The sequence below is a fragment of the Colossoma macropomum genome, unplaced genomic scaffold (assembly GCF_904425465.1).
Source record: "Colossoma macropomum unplaced genomic scaffold, Colossoma_macropomum, whole genome shotgun sequence".
NCBI lineage: Eukaryota > Metazoa > Chordata > Actinopteri > Characiformes > Serrasalmidae > Colossoma > Colossoma macropomum.
Genome location: NW_023494805.1, coordinates 29,218,613 through 29,241,944, shown reverse-complemented (window position 1 = coordinate 29,241,944; position 23,332 = coordinate 29,218,613). Strand labels below are relative to the sequence as shown.

The 23,332-nt window shown below is 39.1% G+C and overlaps 1 protein-coding gene across 1 annotated transcript in view; it reads left to right on the top strand.

The window, feature by feature from the left end:
- Nucleotides 1–5,911: 5,911 nt before the first annotated feature.
- LOC118825392 overlaps nt 5,912–23,332 on the top strand; it is a 31,644-nt gene continuing 14,223 nt past the window's right edge. Inside the window, exons 1-11 of the mRNA XM_036595979.1 lie at nt 5,912–6,621; nt 6,699–6,813; nt 8,585–8,715; nt 9,169–9,374; nt 11,694–11,891; nt 12,269–12,397; nt 12,507–12,695; nt 13,339–13,512; nt 14,122–14,281; nt 14,475–14,611; nt 14,749–14,953. Of these exons, the coding sequence (XP_036451872.1) occupies nt 6,123–6,621; nt 6,699–6,813; nt 8,585–8,715; nt 9,169–9,374; nt 11,694–11,891; nt 12,269–12,397; nt 12,507–12,695; nt 13,339–13,512; nt 14,122–14,281; nt 14,475–14,611; nt 14,749–14,953 (2,143 nt within the window). The 5' untranslated portion in view covers nt 5,912–6,122. The remainder of the gene's footprint in view (nt 6,622–6,698; nt 6,814–8,584; nt 8,716–9,168; nt 9,375–11,693; nt 11,892–12,268; nt 12,398–12,506; nt 12,696–13,338; nt 13,513–14,121; nt 14,282–14,474; nt 14,612–14,748; nt 14,954–23,332) is intronic.

The following is a 23,332-nucleotide window of genomic DNA, read 5'->3' as shown; positions in this document are numbered from 1 at the left end:
CTTACCTTGGAACCAGCATAATCCTGTCGGTTAATAGTTTTTACTTGTCTGAACACTTTATGAACACTTTTACATGTGATCATTTCAACCTTGTACCTAAATGAGTAGGTTTCCCGGCAGAGTAGCTGAGATTAAAATGGTACGAAAAATATAGAATAAGCCCTTAAATATACAGCATAGGGGTACTCCAGTACCGACGTTGGGAAACACTCTGTAATGTCAAGAAACATGCACTCCACTAGATGGCAGCAATGACTACGAAACAAGGGCCTCAATAGCAAAAAGTGAAGGGTTGCATGTGTTTCTGAATAAAGCTTAAATAAAACAAGTCGGATTTAGAATCCAAGAAAGAATTAGGTCCCTCTGAAAAGAAACATTCAGGCCTCTCAAACATATTTTGAGGGTTGTCTTTAAATTATTAAGTAATCTCTTTTCATCACCATTAAGAAGCGCATGATTAAAATTCAGGTTAACTGACAGAACTATGTGGGTGCAGCAGGGAAGGTGTTTGACTACCTGGATCGCAAGCCTGAAGAAAAAATCCCATGCCTAAGAGCTTACTGATTAATAATTTTGTTTATCTATCTAAATATCCATTTACCTTAATGATGAACAATGGGTTAATGGATTCAAATCAGTCCTGGATGTGCTAACTTTAGAACTCATCTCTGGAGCTGAAACCAGGTCAAATGACTGCCCTGGTAGGGATTTCTGATTGGGGAAAGAGTATTTGTGTGAGTCACTGCAGAGGTTCTACCACCTCCAGCATGGTCAGATCTTACTGGACAGACCATATGCTCCATAAATACCTATCACCAGTTAACATTACATCGATATATAATTTAGAGTTTTATTTATTTAGTATAATTTCTAATGTTTCTGAAGTATTCTTAAGTTAATTTTCTAATATTGTTCATTATAGGCAAAATGTAATTAATACCTACAAGACTAAGCAACAAACATTAACTCAGGAGGATCCATGGCACTGCTTATCATGTAACATTCATAGGAGTTGATTAAGGCAATATATCCATATTTTCAGAAAAGAGATAACATAGTGATTTCCAGGTAGCCTAAAAGCACAAAAATAACGGACACGAAGTGTCACTGATGCAAAGCACCAGCATGTAGAACCCCAAAGGTTCCCAGAACTTCTCATGTGTCCACAATGCTTGATAGACTTAGCCACATTAGCTAACACAATTTTGTATTCACTCTGATTACTAGAGTGCCTGTAGCTCTGCAAATGAAAATGAAAAGGAATATGTTAAATGGCAATGTATTCTTATGGTTGAATTTAAATATCCCAGTCAAATATGCAATTTTGGACTCAAAATAAAAATTCAAATTCACACACACTGGAGCCTATCCCAGCGGTCATTGGGCAGAAGGCAAATGCTCTGGACAAGTCGCCAGTCTATCGCAGGGCAGACAGACAGACATATACATTCACACACACATTTACACCTAGGGGCAATTTAGCATGTCCAGTTGGCCTGACTGCATGTCTTTGAACTGTGGGAGGAAGCCGGAGGACCCAGAGGAAACCCACACAGACACGGGGAGAACATGCAAACTCCAAACAGAGAGGACCCTGGTCACCTGGCCAAGAATCGAACCCAGGCCCTTCTTGCTGTGAGGCGATAGTGACATTTCATCACAGACATTTAGACGCTTTCCAAGTAGCTTGATTTAATTCAAATGTATTTCCAGAACTGCGTATGTATGTTTTATGTGATTATACAATTATGGTTTTAAAAATTATAATGAAAATATAAATTACCTTCTATGCATTTGCCCTCCTTAATAATGCACAACAGAACCTCTTTTTTGAATCTACATATTCTTGTCTACTGTGCTTTTCTGTGGCAAAATGCCTTTGAAAAAGCATTCGACCCGACTGTATTTTCATTTTAACGGACTTCACAACCCGTCAATCATATTGGGGGCAACAGCACGGTGTTGTCTGCACCATGTTGGCTGATTTACGTTACAAGATGGGATGTAACAGAGCAATATATCTACTTGTGACGATTACTATGTCACATCTTCCACAAAGAATCTTTAATTGAACGTGTGGCAGATTTTTCAGTTTTATCAGTGGGTCGAGATTATTGTCCGTGTTAACTGCTACAGAGAGGGATTAATCCAGCATTGAGAGTTATCTTATAGTGTACATAGTGAGCATCAGATGTGGATACACTGCTGTGTTCCACCTTATCTGTCACCAAACATGTACTCATAAAATTAAATAACACAACCAGTCACAGTAGCTGAGCTGGCTACAGCTGCTGTACCATGTCGGGATGACTGACAGTTCGGGAGGTTCATGAAAATGAACACTGTTTCCATACTGTATCAAGCTCTTACTTCAAAAAGGTTAGTAAAATTAGTTTTTCCGTGATGTGGATCTTTTTCTAAAAAACAAGCATGTTGTTGTAACGAAACAGAGCCACGATAAAAATACTGCAGGGGTTCAGTCCCGCTTGACAAAACTCGTAGTGAAAAGACAGGCGGTAGTCAAATACAAACAGGCCAAAATACAGAAAAAGACAAACATAACCAACAATATCAGGCAGTTATGGCTCCCTTGAGTCTGAAGCTTCGAGGCGTGTGTCAAAAAAATGACACCCATTGCTTCGAATCACTGTGTCGGTGCTTGATTCGTTCTACAATGATCATTGTACCAATGACCAATGACGTCCGAAGCTTCATTTCGGCACACAACCACGTGACTGCTCCGGGAAAAGATTCAAAAAGCAGCAAAGCCCGGGGCGCGCTTGTCGTTCGAGGAGAGAGAGAGCTACAGATAGATAGATAGATAGATAGATAGATAGATAGACAGACAGAGATTGAGATCAAAAAGATACTGAAACACAGACGAATAAATGTATTTTTAATATTTTACTGTTTCATGTATTGTAACAGAATACATTGTTCATCCATCAAAGTTTTCAGCCAAACCCTGGATGTGTACCCAAATCAGCAATGACATATTGAAGACGCGCGCAACAATTTAGTTTTATTGGTTTATTTTATTCAAACAACAAATACCATGGTTGTAATTCACTCGAACACACTTTTAAAAGCTGTAAAACGAATGTTCGCCAGATACACGAAGCACTTTGAGGTTTTGGCCACCAGATGGCACTAATGTGCACTGTGTCATGAAGCTTCGAGTAATGAACCACAGTTAGGAGGACAGCTTCAGAAAGCTTCAGAAAGCTTCGGTTTGCCATCACTGATATTAGGCAACCAGATCCGAAAGGGCAGAGACAAAAGTCCAAAAACACGGTCAAGAAACACAGAAGGTAAAATACAGACAGAAGCGCTGAGTATCTCTACGGAGAGAAGCAACAGCCCGCTACCATTGGCTAAACTACAGCTAGTCATATGACATACATCACAGGTGGTCAGTATTCCGGTGAACTGGAGTTGATTGGTGAATCGTGGACGTTCACGGATCCTGAGTTGGTGCAGGGGCAAGAAGGGGTATCACCTGGCTTCTTCTTGCCCCTCCCAAGTAGTTCAAACCTTTTGATTTGTACACCATTATCTCCAAATGTCACAGTCACCTCAAACACCAATATTTCCAAGCCATAGATTATTTCTTTAATTAGATTTTCACCTCATTATTCACGTCATTATTAAAGTAATCATTTTTTATTTTCAAAAATTCTTCCCTTATTTCCAAGCCAAGAATTAATGTATTTTTGTAAGTAATTACAGGCCAATGCCACACTCAGGCCTAGGCCTTTGAGCTTTATTTACTTTATCCATTTAATGTATGTGGTTTCAGTTAAGTCTCTGCTAGATATGCGCTTTTATTTTTCAAAGCCATTTTAAACAGTCTCACTGTGTTTGTGCCCGTCCAGGTCGCAGCCTTTGATGAGGCCTTCTTGGCACACACCAATACACCACGTTGCCCCACACTCAAGGTCAGTTACACATACACTCTCTCTCTCTCTCTCACACACACAATGAGAACTAACCATACACAGATAGAGCCATACAGCACAAATGAGTAGTTATGATTAAAGTCATCTATTACTTAAACAAACTTTGAAAACTCTTTTACATAATCAAAAATTCTCGCTGATCTACCAGTTTCATGTTTTTTGTGGTGGGGGCTTGGTGGTGCTCTGGTGAAGAGGAATGCCCCTCGCAGGCCTATACTATATTCCTGCAGAACAGGAGGCAGCAGTTTCAGGACCGCAGTTTCAGGACTGCAATTCCAGGACCATATGTTTTTGCGACACTGCCCCCTAGCGGAGGGGATGACCAATGCTCCTTCCTGTCTACATAACTACAGTTTTAAAGGCTTATTCCACCCAAATACTACTACTTTATCTAAATTATAGTTTTAAAGGCTTATTCCATCCAAATACTACTTTGTCTCATAATGAAACTTGTTTATTAAGAGTTGCATTTTGTGTAATTGTGTAAAAATAAAGATACAATCAATTGCACATATTGCTTTTACAGTCACCAAATCTCAACCAGATATTTGAGACACAAGAAAGGCTTTGGTGCCATAATATTTATTTAATATATCAACAATAACAACCAACAACATTCAACAAGTAAGATATAATCCCCCTCAATAACACACACACACACAAAAAGCAAATGGGTTAAAAAGAGACATTTAAAACTGGGATGGTTTCTCAACCATCGCAGAGATGCGAGAAAGATGCGAGAAAGATGCGAGAAAACCTAATGTTATTGGCATTTGATGTTTCAATTTCAATACTCAAACCCCACTTTGTGAATTAGGTTACAGCACTACCTACCAATGGAATGGTCTCCCTTCTTTCTTCAATTGTTTATCTATCACTCTGTTAAATTCCTCCACTTCACTGAAATAGTAAAAAGACAACATAACCACTGCTCACTTAACAGAAATAACTTTCATGGTATATTAATTGACGTTACTACTTTTTAATTTAAAGAATTGACCAATATTTTATGCCGTTATGTAAAAACAATTACATTCTCTACTCTTACCCGTGTTAATAAACTGGAGCACAGAGGAAGACCTGCTCAGCCTGCTGCAAGGATAAATTCTTCAGCACAGCTAGGCCATATATGATGGCCTACCAAAGGAAAAAGGATCATTTTTTAAACAATATATTTTAAATATACTAGTATACCAATACAGAATACAGAACAGCAAGTCTTTGTCATAGGTCATAGGTCTGTAAACACCTTTTGATAGAATGAACACCACATATAGTGGGGTAAACAGAGAGTCAGGACAGTTTAATTAGTAAGATTATTAAAACTTAATTAAATGGTAGAACAGTAAGTATTAAGTATTTACACTGAAGACAAACAGCTATGCTGATTTAATGCAGTGGACAGACATATATTATACGGACATTCTTTTATCGTCTTTTGAGTTCTAATTAATGTGCTGGGTAGAATTCATTATCATAACCATTATGGTAATAATTAGTATATGATATCTAGCTAGATAGTTAGGCTTGCCAAAACGGTGCTACGGTTCCAAAAAAGCAGGCTAACAGTTCGTTTTGAAGCAATCTAGCTAACAGATAACTGCGTATAGTGCCTTGACTATGTAGTTAACTTTGTTAATAGCGAACAGTTCGTTAACTTTGTTAACTACATAGTACGTACTATGTACGTTAACTTTGCTGTCTAATTCAAAACACCAGAACGTTTTAACGTTAATTATATAAAACTTGATTCACGTTCTGTGCTCACACTCCCACTGTCATCATCCATCTTTTCCACGCGTAAAATCGGTCCTTGTATCCACTTCGCTAGGAAGCAGTGTCGCGAAAACATATGGTCCTGGAATTGCGGTCCTGAAACTGCGGTCCTGGAACCGCTGCCTCCTGTTCTGCAGTCAGCAGGCAGTGAAAGTGAAACTGAAAGAAAATGACACTCAGAAGAAGCTGTAGCTAATATGGGTAAACTTTTCGCCCGACATCAGTTCAGGGGAGGGCAATGGACGCTCTCAGTAGCGGTCAGCTAACCGTAAAACGAAGACGACTGCTTTTCTTTGAATGCGCTGGACAGCGAGTGTTTGAGGTTTAGGCGCCTAAGCGCAGTTTGGCCATCACAGTCTCCTCTGCAGTTCTCTCCGGTCAGTAACCATGCGAAATGTTCTGGTTTTCGTTCTAACAGTATGTCTGGACTTCATCATCATCTACGCGCTGGATTTTGTAGGCACACACCTGAGATCTCGGGAAAAGAGTTTGGACGGTAGTGATAACCTGCTGAGACAGTGGCTGGAGTCAGTAGTGCGGTGTGTCTTTCTGTACGGAGTCCTTCTCCCGTGCGAGGACGCTAAAAGGCCGGTGGTGAAGCGATGGCTTTTAGCTCACTGTTTTATAGGACCGGTGTGGGAAACGGGTCGCTTAACTGTTTTTGGAACCTTTCGGCTGGCGAAGGTTGACACATGGCTGGTCGGTAGTGTCGCTGCTGCTCTGGGATGCTTATTTTGGGAGACACTGTTGCCTGACAGTGAGGAAAACAACGGAAAAGACAAGAAGCAGAAGGCTCGAGTCCTCTTCATGAGAGTGGTCCGTTTCTACAAGCCTGACTACCTTCTTCTGATCGGGGCGTTTGTGTTTCTAGCCTTAGCTGTGCTCTGTAAGTATTACGTTCATTTTGGTTGTTTGAATAATCAGTGAGTGAAGCATCCGAGCTCAGGTCCTATTGTTCTTCAGGTGAGATGTTCATTCCACTGTACACTGGAAGGCTGATCGACATCCTGGGAGCTGAGTACCACCGGGGTGATTTCCAAACTGCAATAATATTCATGACGTTGTTCTCTTTTGGAAGGTGAGTAAAATAAACTGGACACAGTGTGTGTTCCTGTAGAGTTAAGCAGCTCTGTATTCACTACACAACATGCGGTAGCCCGGGGTGTAAAGAGTACTGAACATCCCTACTCTAGTACAAGTACTGTTACTGTAGTGATAATTTACTCAAGTACAAGTAAAAGTGTTAGTAAATAAAATTACTCAGTAAGATTAAATAAGTAGTTCGTTGAAGAACTACTTAAGTACCGAGTTACTTAGCTACTTTTTCATGTTTCTGCTGTCACAACCCAAACATATTTCTGAGCTGACTCGGCTACATCATTAGAAATAATCTGTACAGAAAAACACTAAAGCTAAAGTTCTGAGAGCTGAGACTGATCACAGTCCGCTCTGCTAGTGCACATTTACACACCTTTCTGTGAACTGTGTAAGCAACAGGGTTTACATTAAACTGCATGCATTTCACAGTTAAATGATTAGATAAGATGTCCTTGTTTATCTGTTTCCAACAAAGTATTTTCGAGTCCCTGAAAAACTGTGTAGAGGGTGTTAGTGTTTAATTAAGTTCAGTTAAGAGAAAAAAACTGATTCAAAATTATGAGTAAATTGCTTAATTAATAATGTAATTTTAGTGAGAGTCCTGCTGCCCATCAGCTCCCTAAACACTAGCTTACATTGTTAGTAGGTGTGAACCTCTACAGACAGTAAACACATTCACAGCCTTCAAACTGTACATTTTCACTGATATCTGTTCAGAACATTTCTACCATTAAAATTAGCAGCAGCATAAGCAACTTACCCAGCTTTGATTTTACTGTAATATATTTCACTAATGATGCTGATCACTTCACACAGAACCAGACGTTATTACTGCATTTCACAGTTAAACAACTACACAGCTTAAAGACAAACACAAAGGCAGACAGAGACAGAGAAAGAGAAAGAGAGAGAGAGACAGCGAGAGACAGTGAGAGGGCGGGGAGGTTGGGAGGGATCAGATCAGGCCAGTCAACAACGGCGCAACAGAATCACTGCTCAGAGTTTATGAAGATCCTGTATTAGACCAGATTTCTTGTATCAAATGACCGTTTATCTCCAAAACAGCAGCTAAACTAGGCTGTATAAACAGGTAAACTGTAGTCTGCGGGCGACACCTGTTAACTAAAGTAGCTCACAGGCACTGTAATAAAATATACGCAGCAGATTTCAAGTTTAATAAACAGAATCATTATAAAGAAAGAAAACCGTAAACACGGTACCTGTTTAGCTGAGATCAGCTAGCTCAGCTAATGCTTCCTCAGGCTGGAGTCGAATTGTGAGAGCGGATCTCAGCAGGTTTCGTGTTTGGCAGCTGATAATAACGCCGTTTCCTTTGGTTTGTGTGAAAATGAATAGAGATGACCGTTTGGATGTGGTCTTTTCCTCAAGTGAGCTGGTCAAGGTCTCCTCTGTCCTTCTCCACTAAACTGGACATCTCTGTAGTGTTTTTAAGGCCGGAGCTGCTGTTTTTGATTGGTGAATCTTATAAATTTAGCCACCCTTCGTTCATATTGGTTTCTAAGCTGATACGCTCATAATTTATTTTTACTCTGTAACGTTATGAAAATTAAAGTAGCGAAGTAAAAGTATTTCATTAAAAATTAATTCTACTCAAAAAAGTACCGTTACAGGGAAAACTGTACTCAATTACAGTAACGAGAGTAAATGTAATTCGTTACTTACACCTCTGGCAGTAGCTGATGCTTATGTTAACTGTAGCTTAACCAATAAAGCTTTTTGTCTTTCTTCAGCTCTTTCAGTGCAGGCTGCCGAGGAGGCCTCTTCACGTGGGCTGTTAGGAGCTTCATTCGTAGAGTGAAGCTTCAGCTCTTCGGCTCCCTGGTCAGGCAAGAAATTGGCTTCTTTGAGGTTACAAAGACAGGTACACACTTACATGATGCTCTGAGATTTCCTTCCCCCATGCTTAGACTGCTCAAGACCCAAAGACTCACTTCTGAACACTTGATAATGTTTAAAGCCAACATGAAATCAAAATTGACCCCCTTACCTTGTCAATTCATGTCTCTGGTCATATTAAGTGTGATTACTCATATATCATTTAAAATTTGGTTTAGTGGCATTTTTGATTGAAGTGTAGTGAGTATTTTAGTAGCCACAAGCCACTAAAATAGAGTCTTTGAATGAAATTTGCTTTCTTGTGGTGCTGACACTGATTTTAGCATGAAAGTCATTTTATTATATTTCATGTGCTTTTAAACTCCTGTTACCATAGAGATTTACTCCCTAAGCTGTGTGACATGGCCATGGACAGCACATGAATTTTATTTGACTGCAATGGTTGTCAAACCTTGCGATGTTGCAAATTTTCCTGCAGGTGACATCACATCCAGACTGTCCACAGACACCACTCTGATGGCCCGAGCTGTAGCCCTGAATGTGAATGTTCTTCTGCGGACACTGATTAAAACCATTGGCATGCTATACCTGATGTTCAACCTCTCCTGGAAGCTGACTCTACTGATGCTGATGGAGACACCTTTGACTGGCCTGTTACAGAACATCTATGACACACATTATCAGGTACTGACCAAACAGACTTAGATATAAACATTGTCAGTGTGGATGTCCAGCACTTCCATACTAAACACAAAGCTTCAGTTCGATGTCTCATATATTTGTGAGTGGTGAAATGGTTAATGGTTTAAGACATTTGTCCACCAACAAAAAGAAACAATGCCTACCAATGTCCAAACAAATACTTGCATGAAAATGTAGCAGCCCTGAAGTAATTTTGTTCGCAAAATTCAGCAGAGCTGCTTTGCCAGTCTTTCCATCATAGCACTGATTCCTCCTTGTATTTGGTGATCTAGAGGTCATCATGATCTTTATTTCAGCAAAATACCTGCCACAGAAGTCGGTGGGTGGTTCTGTTTCTGGGACACTTATCACCTCTTATCTTTTTAAGTAAGATGCTGCTTTGTTTCATGATTTGTGTAAAGTATTAACAGTGAATGAAGTATAAATAGTTTAATTAATAATTTCTAGAGATGGCACAATACCACTTTTTCTTTTCTGATACCAATGCCAATATCGAAACATTTTTCTCTCCGATACCTGATCCAGCATATTCCACTGCATTTCTGCATGGTATTAGATTGGTGCCAGCTCCAATAATTACACATATGAAAAGAAAGTAAGAGTGTCATTTTAAACTGACTGTAGTTATAAGAGTAATAATAAAATATCCAGTGGTTAAACAGATTAATGAAAACTCAAGATGCTGCACTTCAAGAAGGTATAAAGCTTGCATACCTCAATTAAAAAAAATTAGGATAGTATGTAAAACATTATTTCTATAAACATCTTTAAACATTACTTCCATAAGCAGTCAGAACTCCACTGTGCATTAGTCCATTTCAGATGAGCTTGAGCCTGGAGTTGTTGGTGTATTTCCGGACTTGGTGACATGGCTTCCGATGTGCATAGTATAGTCTTGACTTGTATTTGTGGATGAAGCAACAAACTGTGTTTTTTAGGGGTTGTAAAGATATGCAAAATTCTAAGTTTGATTTGATACAGTATTGTGGTGTCCTGATACAATACTTGTATCGATGCAGCAAAAACAAGTGCCTGAATGTGTGTTAATGTGTTAATGTTTGCATCATGCGCAAAGGACAGATAAGGATGTATCGATGTACATATGTTCAATTTAGAGATGATGTTTTTTTTTCAGAGGTCAAGATTCAACTTGATTTATTAATATTCAGTGCACTAAAAGTGTCATGTTACAGGGCTATAATTATAAACTGAACAGATTGGTTTAATTAAAAGCCATAGATTTTATAAGCTCTTCAAAAACACAGAACACAGCCCAGTCATTTGACAGGTCCATATCATAAGCCGTGCCCACTTTACTCTGATATAAGGCACTCGGATACTTAGTTTTGATCATTGACAGTGGTTTTCATGAAAGGCAGAAAATGAGAGACACTCTGAAGGGGAACAAGGAGAAAACATTAATGATACAGTTTTACATTTTGATACAGTGTTTCAAATTTGATTTTTCGATACATATTGAAATCGTTACAACCTTTTATTGAGAACCATTTGTCAAAGTATTCTCGAGCCTGTGTGATGATTTATATCATAGAAGCATGTCGGTTTTTAATGCTGTGCTGTCTGTGGGGTTGAAAGTTGCAGGCATTCAGTTGTGGCATTGCCCTTTTAGAGACATTGTTCTGGTTTCCCTGAAACCTTTGCTGATATTATGCACCATAGAGATATCTAAAATCCTTGCAATCGCTCACCAAGGAATGTTTTTTTTAAACTGCTGGATTATTCACTGTTTGTGTGGATTTACAAATTACTCACGTTTTTATTTGCATTTCACATACTGTCTCAGGTTTTTTGTAATTGAGGTCTGTATTTTTCTGCCATTACTGAATATGACTTAGTGACCACATATTCATGTTGGCAGTGATGCTTAGCAAGAGTCATATGATGTCAGTAAGTTAACAATGATAAGTTATCATACTGCATACACTGACCTATGCAAAAAAAAAGTATTGTTGCCATGCCTTGAGGAGATTAACATGCATCGCATGGTTCAAAAAGACCAGAGAAGTCATAACTTTGGGAATACAAGCAGTTGGATGAAAACCTAGGATGTGGCGTGTTTGTGACGTTTACCATGTAATTTTCAGCACCTATTAGTGCTGACACAAGCGCCTCTGACCCTCTGAATGAGTGGTCTCTAGCATAAACAATACACAACAATTTTGCTGAATGCATTTATACTGTCTGCAAACTGCTAGGCAGCTACAGAATGCCTTTTACTTTGTAAAGCTTTCAAAACTAGCTAAGAAACAGGAGAAAATGGCTTGTTTATGTTTATTGTAGAGACTCACAAAGGAGGTGCAGGACTCTATGGCAAGAACCAACGATGCTGCAGGGGAGACGGTGTCAGGCATCAGGACAGTAAAGAGCTTTAACTCAGAGCAGAGTGAGTCGTGTCGTTATAATGACCGGTTGATGGACACCCATAATCTAAAGACTCGGCGGGGCACAGTCAGGGCAGTTTACCTACTGGTGAGACGGGTGAGTATGAAATTAAGCCCCTCTATTGTCTTTGTAATTTGACTCTTTTATTTAATTATAATTATTCATTTCCTTTAAAGGCTAATTTCTGCTTTATTTAATTGTTAAATTCATTCAGAGTGGTTTGATGTGAAATTCACCATTCTGGAAAGACCAAGTCAGAATTGTTCCATTTGCCTTTTTCATTATGCCTTAATTCTAATTTCTGAGTAAGGCTAGAGTTTAAACCAGTGTATGCATTCAGAGTATTCGCAGTATTAAACACTCTAGCTTTTTGATCATAACATTATTGAAAGATTGCTAATCACAGGCCTCTCTTTCCCACTGAGTGTATTTGTATGTGAAACTGTATGTCTATGTATGTGTGTCATTTTCAGCTAGTGGGGTTGGGAGTGCAGGTGGCTATGCTACACTATGGCAGGCTGTTTATCCAGTATGGACAGATGACCACAGGCAGTCTGGTCTCATTCATCCTCTACCAGTCAAACCTGGGGGACAACATTAGGGTATGTCTACCTTTGACCGTACCTAAAGAATAAAGGTGGGAGACTCCGGAAGCTGCAAAACCTTTATTATAACAACCTGCAAAACCTTTTTTTGCTATACCTCTCTCAGACCTTGATCTATAGATTTGGAGACATGCTGAACTGTGTGGGTGCAGCCAGGAAGGTGTTTGAGTACCTGGACCGCAAGCCTGAAGTGAGCACTGATGGGACGCTTCAGTCAGAGAAGCTAAAGGGAGATGTCAGCTTTCAGAAGCTCAACTTCTGCTATCCAACACGGCCTGACCACAGTGTGCTAAAGGTACAGCTCTTAGATCAGCTTATGTTCAGTTAACCTGCGACAAGATCACAGGGCAAAATATTTGATTTACTTTTTTTTGTATTATCAGTTGAAACACACTTGACTAATTTCTGACAGCTCACATTAAATAAGATTCATAAGCATTTCTTATGAATAAGATTCATAACGCTGTTGTCGGAAGGAACCACGTATCTCCAAAAAGACAACTTTCCAGGAAAAGGAAAAAACCTACTTTACTTTTAATGTAAGTCAATGGAACCAGACATTTTTCCAAGTAATTTTGGGCCGTTTCTTTTTGTCCATTCTTCATGAAATTTACACACTATGTAAAGAGCCACAGGCTTTTTCAAATCATGTTAAAAACTGAAAAACAAAAATGGAGATACGAAATTTTCTTCCGACAACAGCAATAAGAAAGCTTCATCCTCTTTTTGTTATATGAACATGATAAACATGCTAATATGCAATCCATGAAGCACATTTTGGAACAAAAAATATATCAGTTCATGTGTAATCCATTATGAAAAATGCAACATGCTAACGTACTACATGCTGTTATTTTTGGAATTTAACCATTTTATAGTTTCAAATGCAATTATTGGGAAAGAAACATTAAATTCAATCCTGGATTTTGTTGTTTCAGGACTTCTCTTTGGAGCTAAAACCAGGTCAAATGACTGCCCTGGTAGGGATTTCTGGTGGGGGGAAGAGTACATGTGTGAGTTTACTGCAGAGGTTCTACCAGCCCCAGGATGGACAGATCTTACTGGACGGACAGCCTCTACAGAACTACGAGCACAAGTATCTGCACAGCAAGGTATGATACTTGTACTTGCATCATAAGATACTGTTGTAGTGTCACTGTGGAACTGCTATTGGACTGCACAAATTTTATAAAAAATTCTTAACATTTAACGTTTAGATTACATAAGACATCTGAATATGGCATTTTGTATTAATGTGAGCTGTGGAGTTTGAGAAAATGCCTGAAAACCCGCCATAAATTCTAATTTGAGTGTGGCTATTTTAGTAGCAGTTCCTTCATTTAAAACAGGGCTTTGCTTGCATCTATTCAGAATGGGTGTTGAATGTAAAGAAATCTTTTAGTCCATTCCACATTTGTCTTTGTAAGTAGAAGAGGTTTTATTATGTTATTTTTGTCCACACACTTTTGTTTTGTGAAAAGAAAATCATTTTTTTCAGTAATTTGTACTGGAAGGAGGTAAAGACTAATTAAAGTACGGTCTTGAAGACAACTTGATTTTTTGGGTTTTGTTCGTGACCCAGTCCTGCTCTCATATGGACTCAGTCTTGACTTGGTCTCACTCTGATTTGGACTTGGCCTCCTAGAATTTATTCAATGTTAGCAACTATTGTATTATATGTTGATCAAAATGGTTGCATTCATAATTATTATCTTTTGCAGATTGCTGTGGTGGGCCAGGAGCCTGTTCTCTTCTCTGGTACAGTAAAAGACAATATTGCCTATGGCCTATCTAACTGCTCACTTGAGAGCATCCAGGAAGCAGCTCGTAAAGCCAATGCTCATGATTTCATCCGTGAGTTACAGAAGGGTTATGACACAGGTAAATACACTGGCTCAGATTTTGAATTTGCTGCATATAACAATTAAATAAGAAAGCACATAAGGTGGCACAGAACTACAAGTGTTGCATAATTTTACCATAGTCTTTACATTGTGATTTCAACAACACTAACTCATTTAACATAGAAGGTAGTCTTAAAAACAACATGATTCTGAAAAAATGCTGTCAATAGATGTAGGTGAACGAGGAAGCCTTCTTGGTAGTAGTCAGAAGCAGCGCATTGCCATCGCCAGAGCTCTGATCAGACAGCCACAGGTTCTCTTACTGGACGAGATCACCAGCTTTCTGGATGCCAAAAGTGAACAAGCGGTAAACATACAAACACACACACACCCACACACACACACACACACACACACACTGTATAGTGAGAAAAACAGTGTTATTTGTAATACATGTAACAGATTAAAAAAACATGTAACATCATGCTTCAAAATATTTCACAGATTCAAGATGTCTTGGCCAACTGCCCCAATCAGACATTAATGGTGATTGCACATAGATTGAAGACCATTGAGAAGGCAGACCAAATCATTGTGATTGACCAGGGGACAGTGCTTGAACAAGGCACTCACCAGGAACTGATGGAGATGAAAGGGCATTACTATAAACTGAAAGAGAAACTCTTTACTGAAGATACTACTAATCTAAGTTAAGATACAAAGCAAAGAGACTGTAGTCTAATGAATATTTTAATGACAAAAGCTGAGGCACCACCAGTCTGGATGTATGGCATTGCATATATCCTGGCAATGGATGTATTTGGAATTGTACATAGTTTCTCATAGTCTTTTGAGTTGCACTGTTGTTTTATTTGTTCAACAATGAAGCTTAAGTACTTGTATTGCTGATCCTCCTTCCTCCTCCATTTCTTTTCTGCTCCCCAAAATTGTGCTCTGTAAAAAAGAAACATGTGCATATGCTGAAAGGGCAGTAATGAATTTTTAGTTTCTTCAGTTGATGCGTTGTCCTGTCCTGACAAAAACAACAATATATGTATATTTCCCAATTTCAGGTACATGGGGATGTTGCCCTTATTACTAGTACCAATGATGCATGAATATTTCTTTTCTTACACATTGTAAAATCACATTTTAGCATATTATCCAGCGAAAATTGAAGTGCTTGTCCTGCCTTTGAAACTAGGATAGTTCTGTACAGGTGCCTTTGGTGCCTAGAACAGTGACCACCTCTGAAGCAATGTGCTTGAAATGTTTAATGTCCTAGTCTAAACAAAATACACTCCTAAAATACAGTGCCTCCCTGGGGTTGTTCTGTAGATTTTGTCAGGTGAACACATGAAAAGGCCATAATAAAAGAGTCCAGGTGCAAAACTGGCCTGCCTGCAGTCCAGCTGTCACCCATTAGAAACTACAGCAATTGGTCTCCATAGTTCCCAAACACTTGCAGAGTGCCGTTAAAAGAAGAGTTTGTGCATCACAGTGGTAAATATGACACTGTCCCAACTGTTTTTGAAATGTGTTTCAGATATCAAATTCAAAATAGGCTTTTTATTTTTCAAAAAATTAACTTTGACAATTGACAAGTCTTTTTATTTAAATATGGGTTTAAATGATTTGCACAGCATTGCATTGTTTTTATTTACATTTTGGACAGCGCCCAACTTTTTTGGAAATGGGTTTGTACAATTTACAAAGTGCAAATAAATGTTAAGTGGACCCGATAAAATGGATAATTAGAATGAGTGTTGATACAACATAGTTAGTATAGCTAGCGGTCAGTGAGTGTAGGTGTTTACATGTGTCTGTTTTATGCTTGGGTTCTGAATACTAATGAATTATCTGACTCCTTTTTAAAGCTTGGCTTTGTGCATCTACCACAAAAGTGTATGTCCATACCATCCGTGTGCACTTGGCTTCACCACTCTGGAAAATCCCTTATACTCAGTCTCTTTCACTTTCTTTTCACATTTTCGTTTGATCCTTCCGCATGTTTGCTGTAGCGTCTGATTTGGCTGTGGTTGGTAACATGCCAAAGCCAAGCCTAGTATTTAATGTCTACTGAGGAGGGGGATTTAGATTACAGAAATAGGCTCTCTGAGACTTGGTGCTCAACAATTCAGCAGCGCACCACAGTCACACCTGCCCAACTAGTTACACAGGCCAAAACATCATAGCCCAAACCCTGCTCAGGGTTCATCTGAGGACTTCCAAATGCTCATTAGTTCACTATAAAGTTATGGATGCAATGTGTCAATTTCTTTTCTGTAGAAAAAAAATTGGACGCTAGTATTTTTATTCAGCACTGGCGTTTCAATATTAGCTCTGTAGTGATGCTAGTCTATTAATGATGTATCTGCCAGCCTCTGAATTTCAGATATGTATTCTGATGGAAGCTTCATTTTATGCTCTTCCAAAAACATTGTATTTCCTGCCTCTTCAAATGTATCCTTGATCCAGTTTGTCTTTTTATTATGAAACAAGTACCCATTACAAGAATGACAAACTAATTTACTTTAATGTGTATGCAGTAGGATCGCCTGTCAGTTCCCTGGTGTGACTCTGATATTCCCCTAAAATCCCTAAGGGTGTAACACAAAGCAAAAAGGTGTCAAAAGTCCCTTCATTATGTGTATGTTGAGTTATTAGACAAGTTAAGACTGTCCTCAATTTGGGAGACAGTAAGTTATTTACACATATAAAACTGCAAAAAACATGGCTTAAAGTTCTCTGTCTGAGAACCTCCGGTGCCAGGCCAGATCATTTTAGATTAAAAAATAGATAAAACAGATCCAGTCTTAAAATCTGATTGGCTGAGCCGCGTTCAAAGCTATTTTAAAATATTCAATGTAAGCACATCCTGACCACCTCACAACAACTGACCTCTTTATTACTGTGCTATTTCACAGCAATCCTTGTACTGTTAATGGAATAACCTTTGATTGCAATGCTGCTTGCTTGGACCACTGAGTGTACTGATAAAGTAACCTGTTTTTGTTTAAACTGAGGGGCTTACACCTTATTTTCTTAACTAGATCTAGGCAGGTCAGCTAGCCAACAGGCTAAAGGACAGCAAACACAGCAGCAGTACAAACACTCATTTGAAGTGCAAGTCTCTGCAGAACTAAATGGCTGTAGTTTGTAACCATAAGTGTTTCAGTGAATTATGATAGCAGTGATCAGTAATGATTTATTCTGTACAATATTTTATAAAGCACTAATGTTAATGACTGAGTGCTCGTGACCTGATTTGCTGTTGCTGAAGAGAATTGTCGTAACATTTTGAAGAGTATCACTGATGTCAAGATTGGATATGATTGGCTTACAGGGATTTGATTGGCCAAGCTGGGTGTCATGCTTACCCCCAATGCCATTTCCTTTGTATTAGAGAGAATCTCTGAACATGTGTATTCAGACCTGAGCTTCAATTGAGCGGCTAACAAGCTAATCCACTGGAATGTTTTCCAGACTACCACAACCTGGCTGAGTCCCAGAAAATGCTCCAAAAGGAGTCAGTCCAAGGCCTATCGCTGAAACATACAAGTCCAAGAGAGAGCGGACATTTATTCCCACTTTAACGGATGAATTGAGTGGGTGAGCTACAACGAAGAACAAGGGATGTTTTGCGAACCTCACTTTGGCTGAAAAGTAAGTAGTTAAGCTGCATGGGCTACAAAAGTAACATCAAACTGCACCTCTTACTCAAACGATACATTGTTATTATTATATTAATTTTATATAAAGTTAAGAAGCAGAACTCGGAGCTAACTCATTAGTGTCTTTAATTTAGTGGCTTTTACTGAACGTTAGCACTCCAGCTATTCACTTAGCATTGACGTTAGCTTTTTACCTCAGAAGAACATTGTGTGTGTGTGTGTGTGTGTGTGTGTGAGAGAGAGAGAGAGAGAGAGAGAGAGAGAGATAAGGTGACTTAACAGCTATCAGCAGCAGAGAGTGAGAGGGGAGGTCTTAAACAAACATGACAGTGCAGTGGTCAAAATAGAGTGAAAATAGTCAAGTCAAACTTGACAGAATGAAAATAGTCAATATTTTTATGGTAGTGTCACTGTGTTTACTATTTACCTAGACCACATCTTGGTGGGGTACATGGTTTCAGGCTGTTGGCAGCCTGTCATGGTGAACCAGTGGGCATGATGGCACACTTCTCATTTCTTACCTACTTGTTTGTCTCCTGGAAGAACAGGCTTATTCATGATTTTGCTTTGCCATCTACTGCTTTTCTTTGCTGCCATCTACTGGTCACTAAAAGTTGTTGCACTCTAAAAGAGTGAGGACAAATTGAGGGTTAACTAACACAGATTTGTTGCAGTGCTTTTATTTGCCATGTATAAATACTGACATGTTGATACTCAAATCCAGCTATTTAACTGATCTGGAGTCAGTCTTCCTTCATCCACTTAGGTAGAGCCACAGAGAGCTGTTTGACTGAGTTGGGTTTTAATTTAGTCTTCATGTCCACAGAACAAGCCTCTATAACACTCCCCCAGTGTCTAGACAAATATGTAAAGGAGCACTTGCCTTCATTATGGCTTCTCAGAACTAGTTTTCCATTTGGGTAGGTTACCCTCTCCACAGTAAGAAGACAAAGCCTGTGTGTTTGTTTCAGTGATTCATTGTGTACACAGTGTTAAGACTTTGTGTTTATATAATAGGGGTTGACTCTGGAACAATAGCTCCTTCAATTAACCAATATTAACAGTGATCAGAAAGTGTTTAATTGATTAATGGTTAGTTCTAAGTGTTCTTTTTTTTTAAAGATTTTTAAAAAGATTTTAATGGTTTTAAATTGATAATTTGGCTCAGATTGCCCCAGGTGTGGGGTAAATTGATTATGGTACTGGGATAAATGAAGCTTCTCAGTCAATATGGAGTAATAATCAACTTATGTTGAAACGCTCCAAGAACAATGCACACATTGTAGCTATTGTAAGAAAAATGTCAGATTTCACACAGAGAAGAAAAAATATGGTTATGATGCATAGTATTCAGCATCTGTCCACACCAACCCAGATTTCTCCAATAAACACCAACAAAACCAAACGCTGGGTTGACTATACTATACTTGTGTTTAATAGTTAAAAGTCTCTAGAATGTTCTCTATTCACAATGTTCTAGAACACTATGTGTACTCGATAAGCAGTGTAAGCTGTTCATCAATCTATTTTTTTTGCAGAAAACAGTTTGGAATGAATACTTTTACAGCCTTTTAAATCTAGGTATATTGTGCATTGATCTGGTCTTATTGATGATTTCGCTATCCCAATTTCCCAAATTCCAAAGTAAAAATGCATGAAAGTCATGCAACGAATACATGAGAAAGAGTTCTTCAATGATGCATTTGACTTGCCGAAAACATTTTAATTTAATAATCTAACAGATTGTTAAAAGTGGCACATACCGACAGGTCTAAATTAAAAAACAACAACAAAGAATGTGTTAAATATTTAGCGCAGGTAAATCTTTAGTGTTGATAGCATGACCAGATCATGGTTTTGTAGTCAGGAAGTTCTCATCTGTCTTTGGTAACACAAGTGAAGCCAGAGTACTCAAAGTAAAGTCACCAAATACTATTACTTGCCCAATAAGTGAATCAGAATTTAAACTCTCTTTAAACTCTCTTTGAGGCAGTTCTATTCGAGGCAAGGATAATATTCAGCTCTATTACATGTTTAGTCTCGCAATACTACAGACTTGCATTGGGACTACATCAAATCTGAAAGTTTCTCACCTGTTTCTTTTAACCTTTCATTAAGAGTTTTTCTGAGTTCTTCATCCAGACTCTTCTGAAGTTCAGACAGAGCATTACTCACAGGCTCTACACTCAGATGAGGGTCAATACTGATGTCAGTCCAGTTCTTGGTGTGTGGAGGGGTACACAGTGATGGGTAAATCTACAGTCCAGCAGAAGAGAGGAGAAATCCCTCAGCATGGGCAGTGTTGTTGTGTGATGTGCTGCATTGTCATTGAGCAGATAGAGGGGCACTGACCTGTAGGAGGTGGAGGTGGTCCTCAGTGTGTAAGAACTGCTTCAGCTGATTGTCTCTCCTCTTCAACTTGGTGATTTCCTGCTCCAGCTCTTTAATGAGGTCTTCAGCCTACCTCTCTGCTGCTTTCTGCTTCTCCTCCATCACCTCAATCAGCTCAGCCTGGCTTCTCTCAATGGAGCGCATCAGAGCAGTGAAGACTTTAACACTGTTTGCAATCTCTTTGTCTGTGTTTTTCTAATTAAAAAGAACATTTCACTTGAATCCCATTATAGTGAATTGGAGCATATGATTAATGCCATTTGATAAATTATATAAAACACAGTGAAGACTCTATTTATGTAATTACATGATGTTTCACTCACTTTTCTGAGCTCTACTGAGTGTTTGATCTCTCCAATTTTCCTTAGTCTATTGTGTATCAACTCTGCCAGATGTGACTAGGGGCAGAGAGGAAAACAATTGACTGCTTGCAGAATTATAATTAACATAGCCAATGACAGTCATCTCTAAATGTTATTTCCTCCATCAAGCGAAGGAAAAACTTCACTGAACTACTTAGAATGAACCTGCAGTGAGAACAGTGGTGGCTGTGAATTAGTCTGAATTATTAGGTTAAGACATGGTGGAAATGTGTTGCTGAGGTACATATTATGCCTGACACAGGCAGAGTGGTTGTTTTTGTTTCATTCCTGAAGCTGAATAAAGTTTGTATTAATCTATGTGGAAGACCAAATTCACAGCTCAGACAGACATATGCTGGCTCTAAGGTCGGTTAACATTACCTGGGTTACTGTGATTGCTAACATGCATTTTTAATATGATGTCTTACTGGAAATAATGTTACATAACAGAATTAAGATCAGTTCTCTAAGTTAACCAAATTAGTTTTGCTTATTTTAGCTGCTGACAATGGGCGACCATCAGCTTGCTGAAAAGCTGAACATGTACTACTGTAAGGTTTGAAAAACTCAGCACAACAAACTTCTCCCGCTCCAATTCACATGCCATTCAAACCACAACACAAACATCAGCACCTCTGAATGCCAAGGTTGTGCACCAGGAAAGCACTAGGCCTAGATGGTGTTTCACCATCCGTTCTGATGGTTTGTGCAAACTAATTTGCACCAGTCTTCACACATATCTTCATCTGATCATCGTAGCTATGTGAAGTGCTTTCCTGCTTCAAATGCTCCACATTAATAGCCATCCCCCAAAAAGCTACTATCACAGGACTGAATGACCACAGACCCATCACCCTGACCTCTGTAGTCATGAAATCCTTTGAGAGACTGATATAAGCACATCCGAAGGACATCACAAGCACAACATCACAAGTTCCTGTCCTCCCAGTTCCTGTTGGACCCCCTGGTGTTTGTCTACCAGTTCAACGTGTCTAATGATGCAGTGAAGATGGGACTTATATCACCATATCCTTCAACAACTGAACCAGCCAAGGACATATGAATCTTGGTTTCAGACTTCAGCTCAGCTATTAATACCATTCTTCCATAATGCTCCACAATAAACTCTCTCAAATCAGTGTACCAACATTCCACCAGCCATAGCATTACCAGCTTCCCAACATCCACTTTGTCGAAAAGAAAGCACTGCAGAGGTACATCCTGCAGCAGCTGAAGTTTAACCTTCCTCAAGAGCTGCTGGTTCAGTTCTATAGAGCGTGTCATCACCTTCTGGCGCAGCTTTGCCACCAAACACTCACAAACTGCAGAACCTTTGTCACAAAAGGCCACTGATATTAATTTACCCACACTGCTTAGTCTGTGCATCTCTAGAACAAGTACGCTGGCAGAGAAAATCATCATTGACCCATCTCACCTTTGTCATCATCTGTTTCAGCTCCTCCTCTCAGGCACACAGCCAAATAAGGGCTAAAGCAATCAGACTCCAAAAATGTTTATTTCCCCACATCTTTACACCACTTATGAACAGTTGTTGCACAGAAACATTGTGTTAATCTATGTACTGTTTCTGTACATAACCCTTAATTTATTTTATTCTATTTTATTTAATGTTATCTTAAGGATCCTACCCCCTACTACGTCCTTTCTGGCTAACGTTCTCTGCACTTTAAATAATATTTTATTCTCAAATGTATATTTGGGTGAATGTCTACAGGTATAGGTATTTGCATGTGTATGACCATATGTTTATGTGGTAGAACTCTTGTCTGGATGTTGGTTAGTGCACAAGCATGGTAGAACTCAGGCATGGATGTCTATCACTGTACAAGTGTGGTAGAGCGCAGGCATGGATGTCTGTTACTTTAATAGTGTGGTAGAACTCAGGCATGGATGTCTGTTACTGTAATAGTGTGGTAGAACTCCAGTATGGATGTCATTTTACTGTACAAACATGGTAGAACTCAAGTGTGGATGTCTGTTACTGTACTAGAGTGGTAGAACTCAAACGGTTAATTGTCCCACAGCTTTCTTATGGAATATTTTGTAATTTTTTAATCTTAATCTTATCTTTTTTCTAAGTAAGGTTTTATAAGGGGGTCGCACACTGTATAGCGCTGTCGCCTCACAGCAAGAGGGGCCTGCGTTTGATTCCCCACATCCTGTGATGGAATGGCGACCTGCCCAGGGAGGTTTCTTGCCCTCCGCCCAGTGACCGCTGAATAGGCTCCAGCACCCCCCCATGACCCAGGAGGATAAGTGGCTTAGATTAAGTGTAAGAGGGTGTTATTTATAATAACTTTATCTTAATGAATGTGTATTCTTCATAATTATGTTCAAACAGAAAAATCTCACCTTCTTCTCTGCACTTTCCTCTTCTATAGGAACAGCCCTGTGATTCTTGTGGTCTGTTTCAATGCAGAAATGACACACACATGTCTTGTCATATTTACAGAACAGCTCCAGGGGTCTGTCATGTTTCTGGCATATGTAGTCCTCCAGGTTCTCCACTGGGTTGATTAGTTTGTGTTTCTTAAGTTTTCCAACTGTATGCGGCTCTAAATGGGTCTTACAAAAGGTCACACCACAATCCAGGCAGGATTTCAGGCCTTTCAGCTTCACTCCAGTGCAGATGTCACAAAG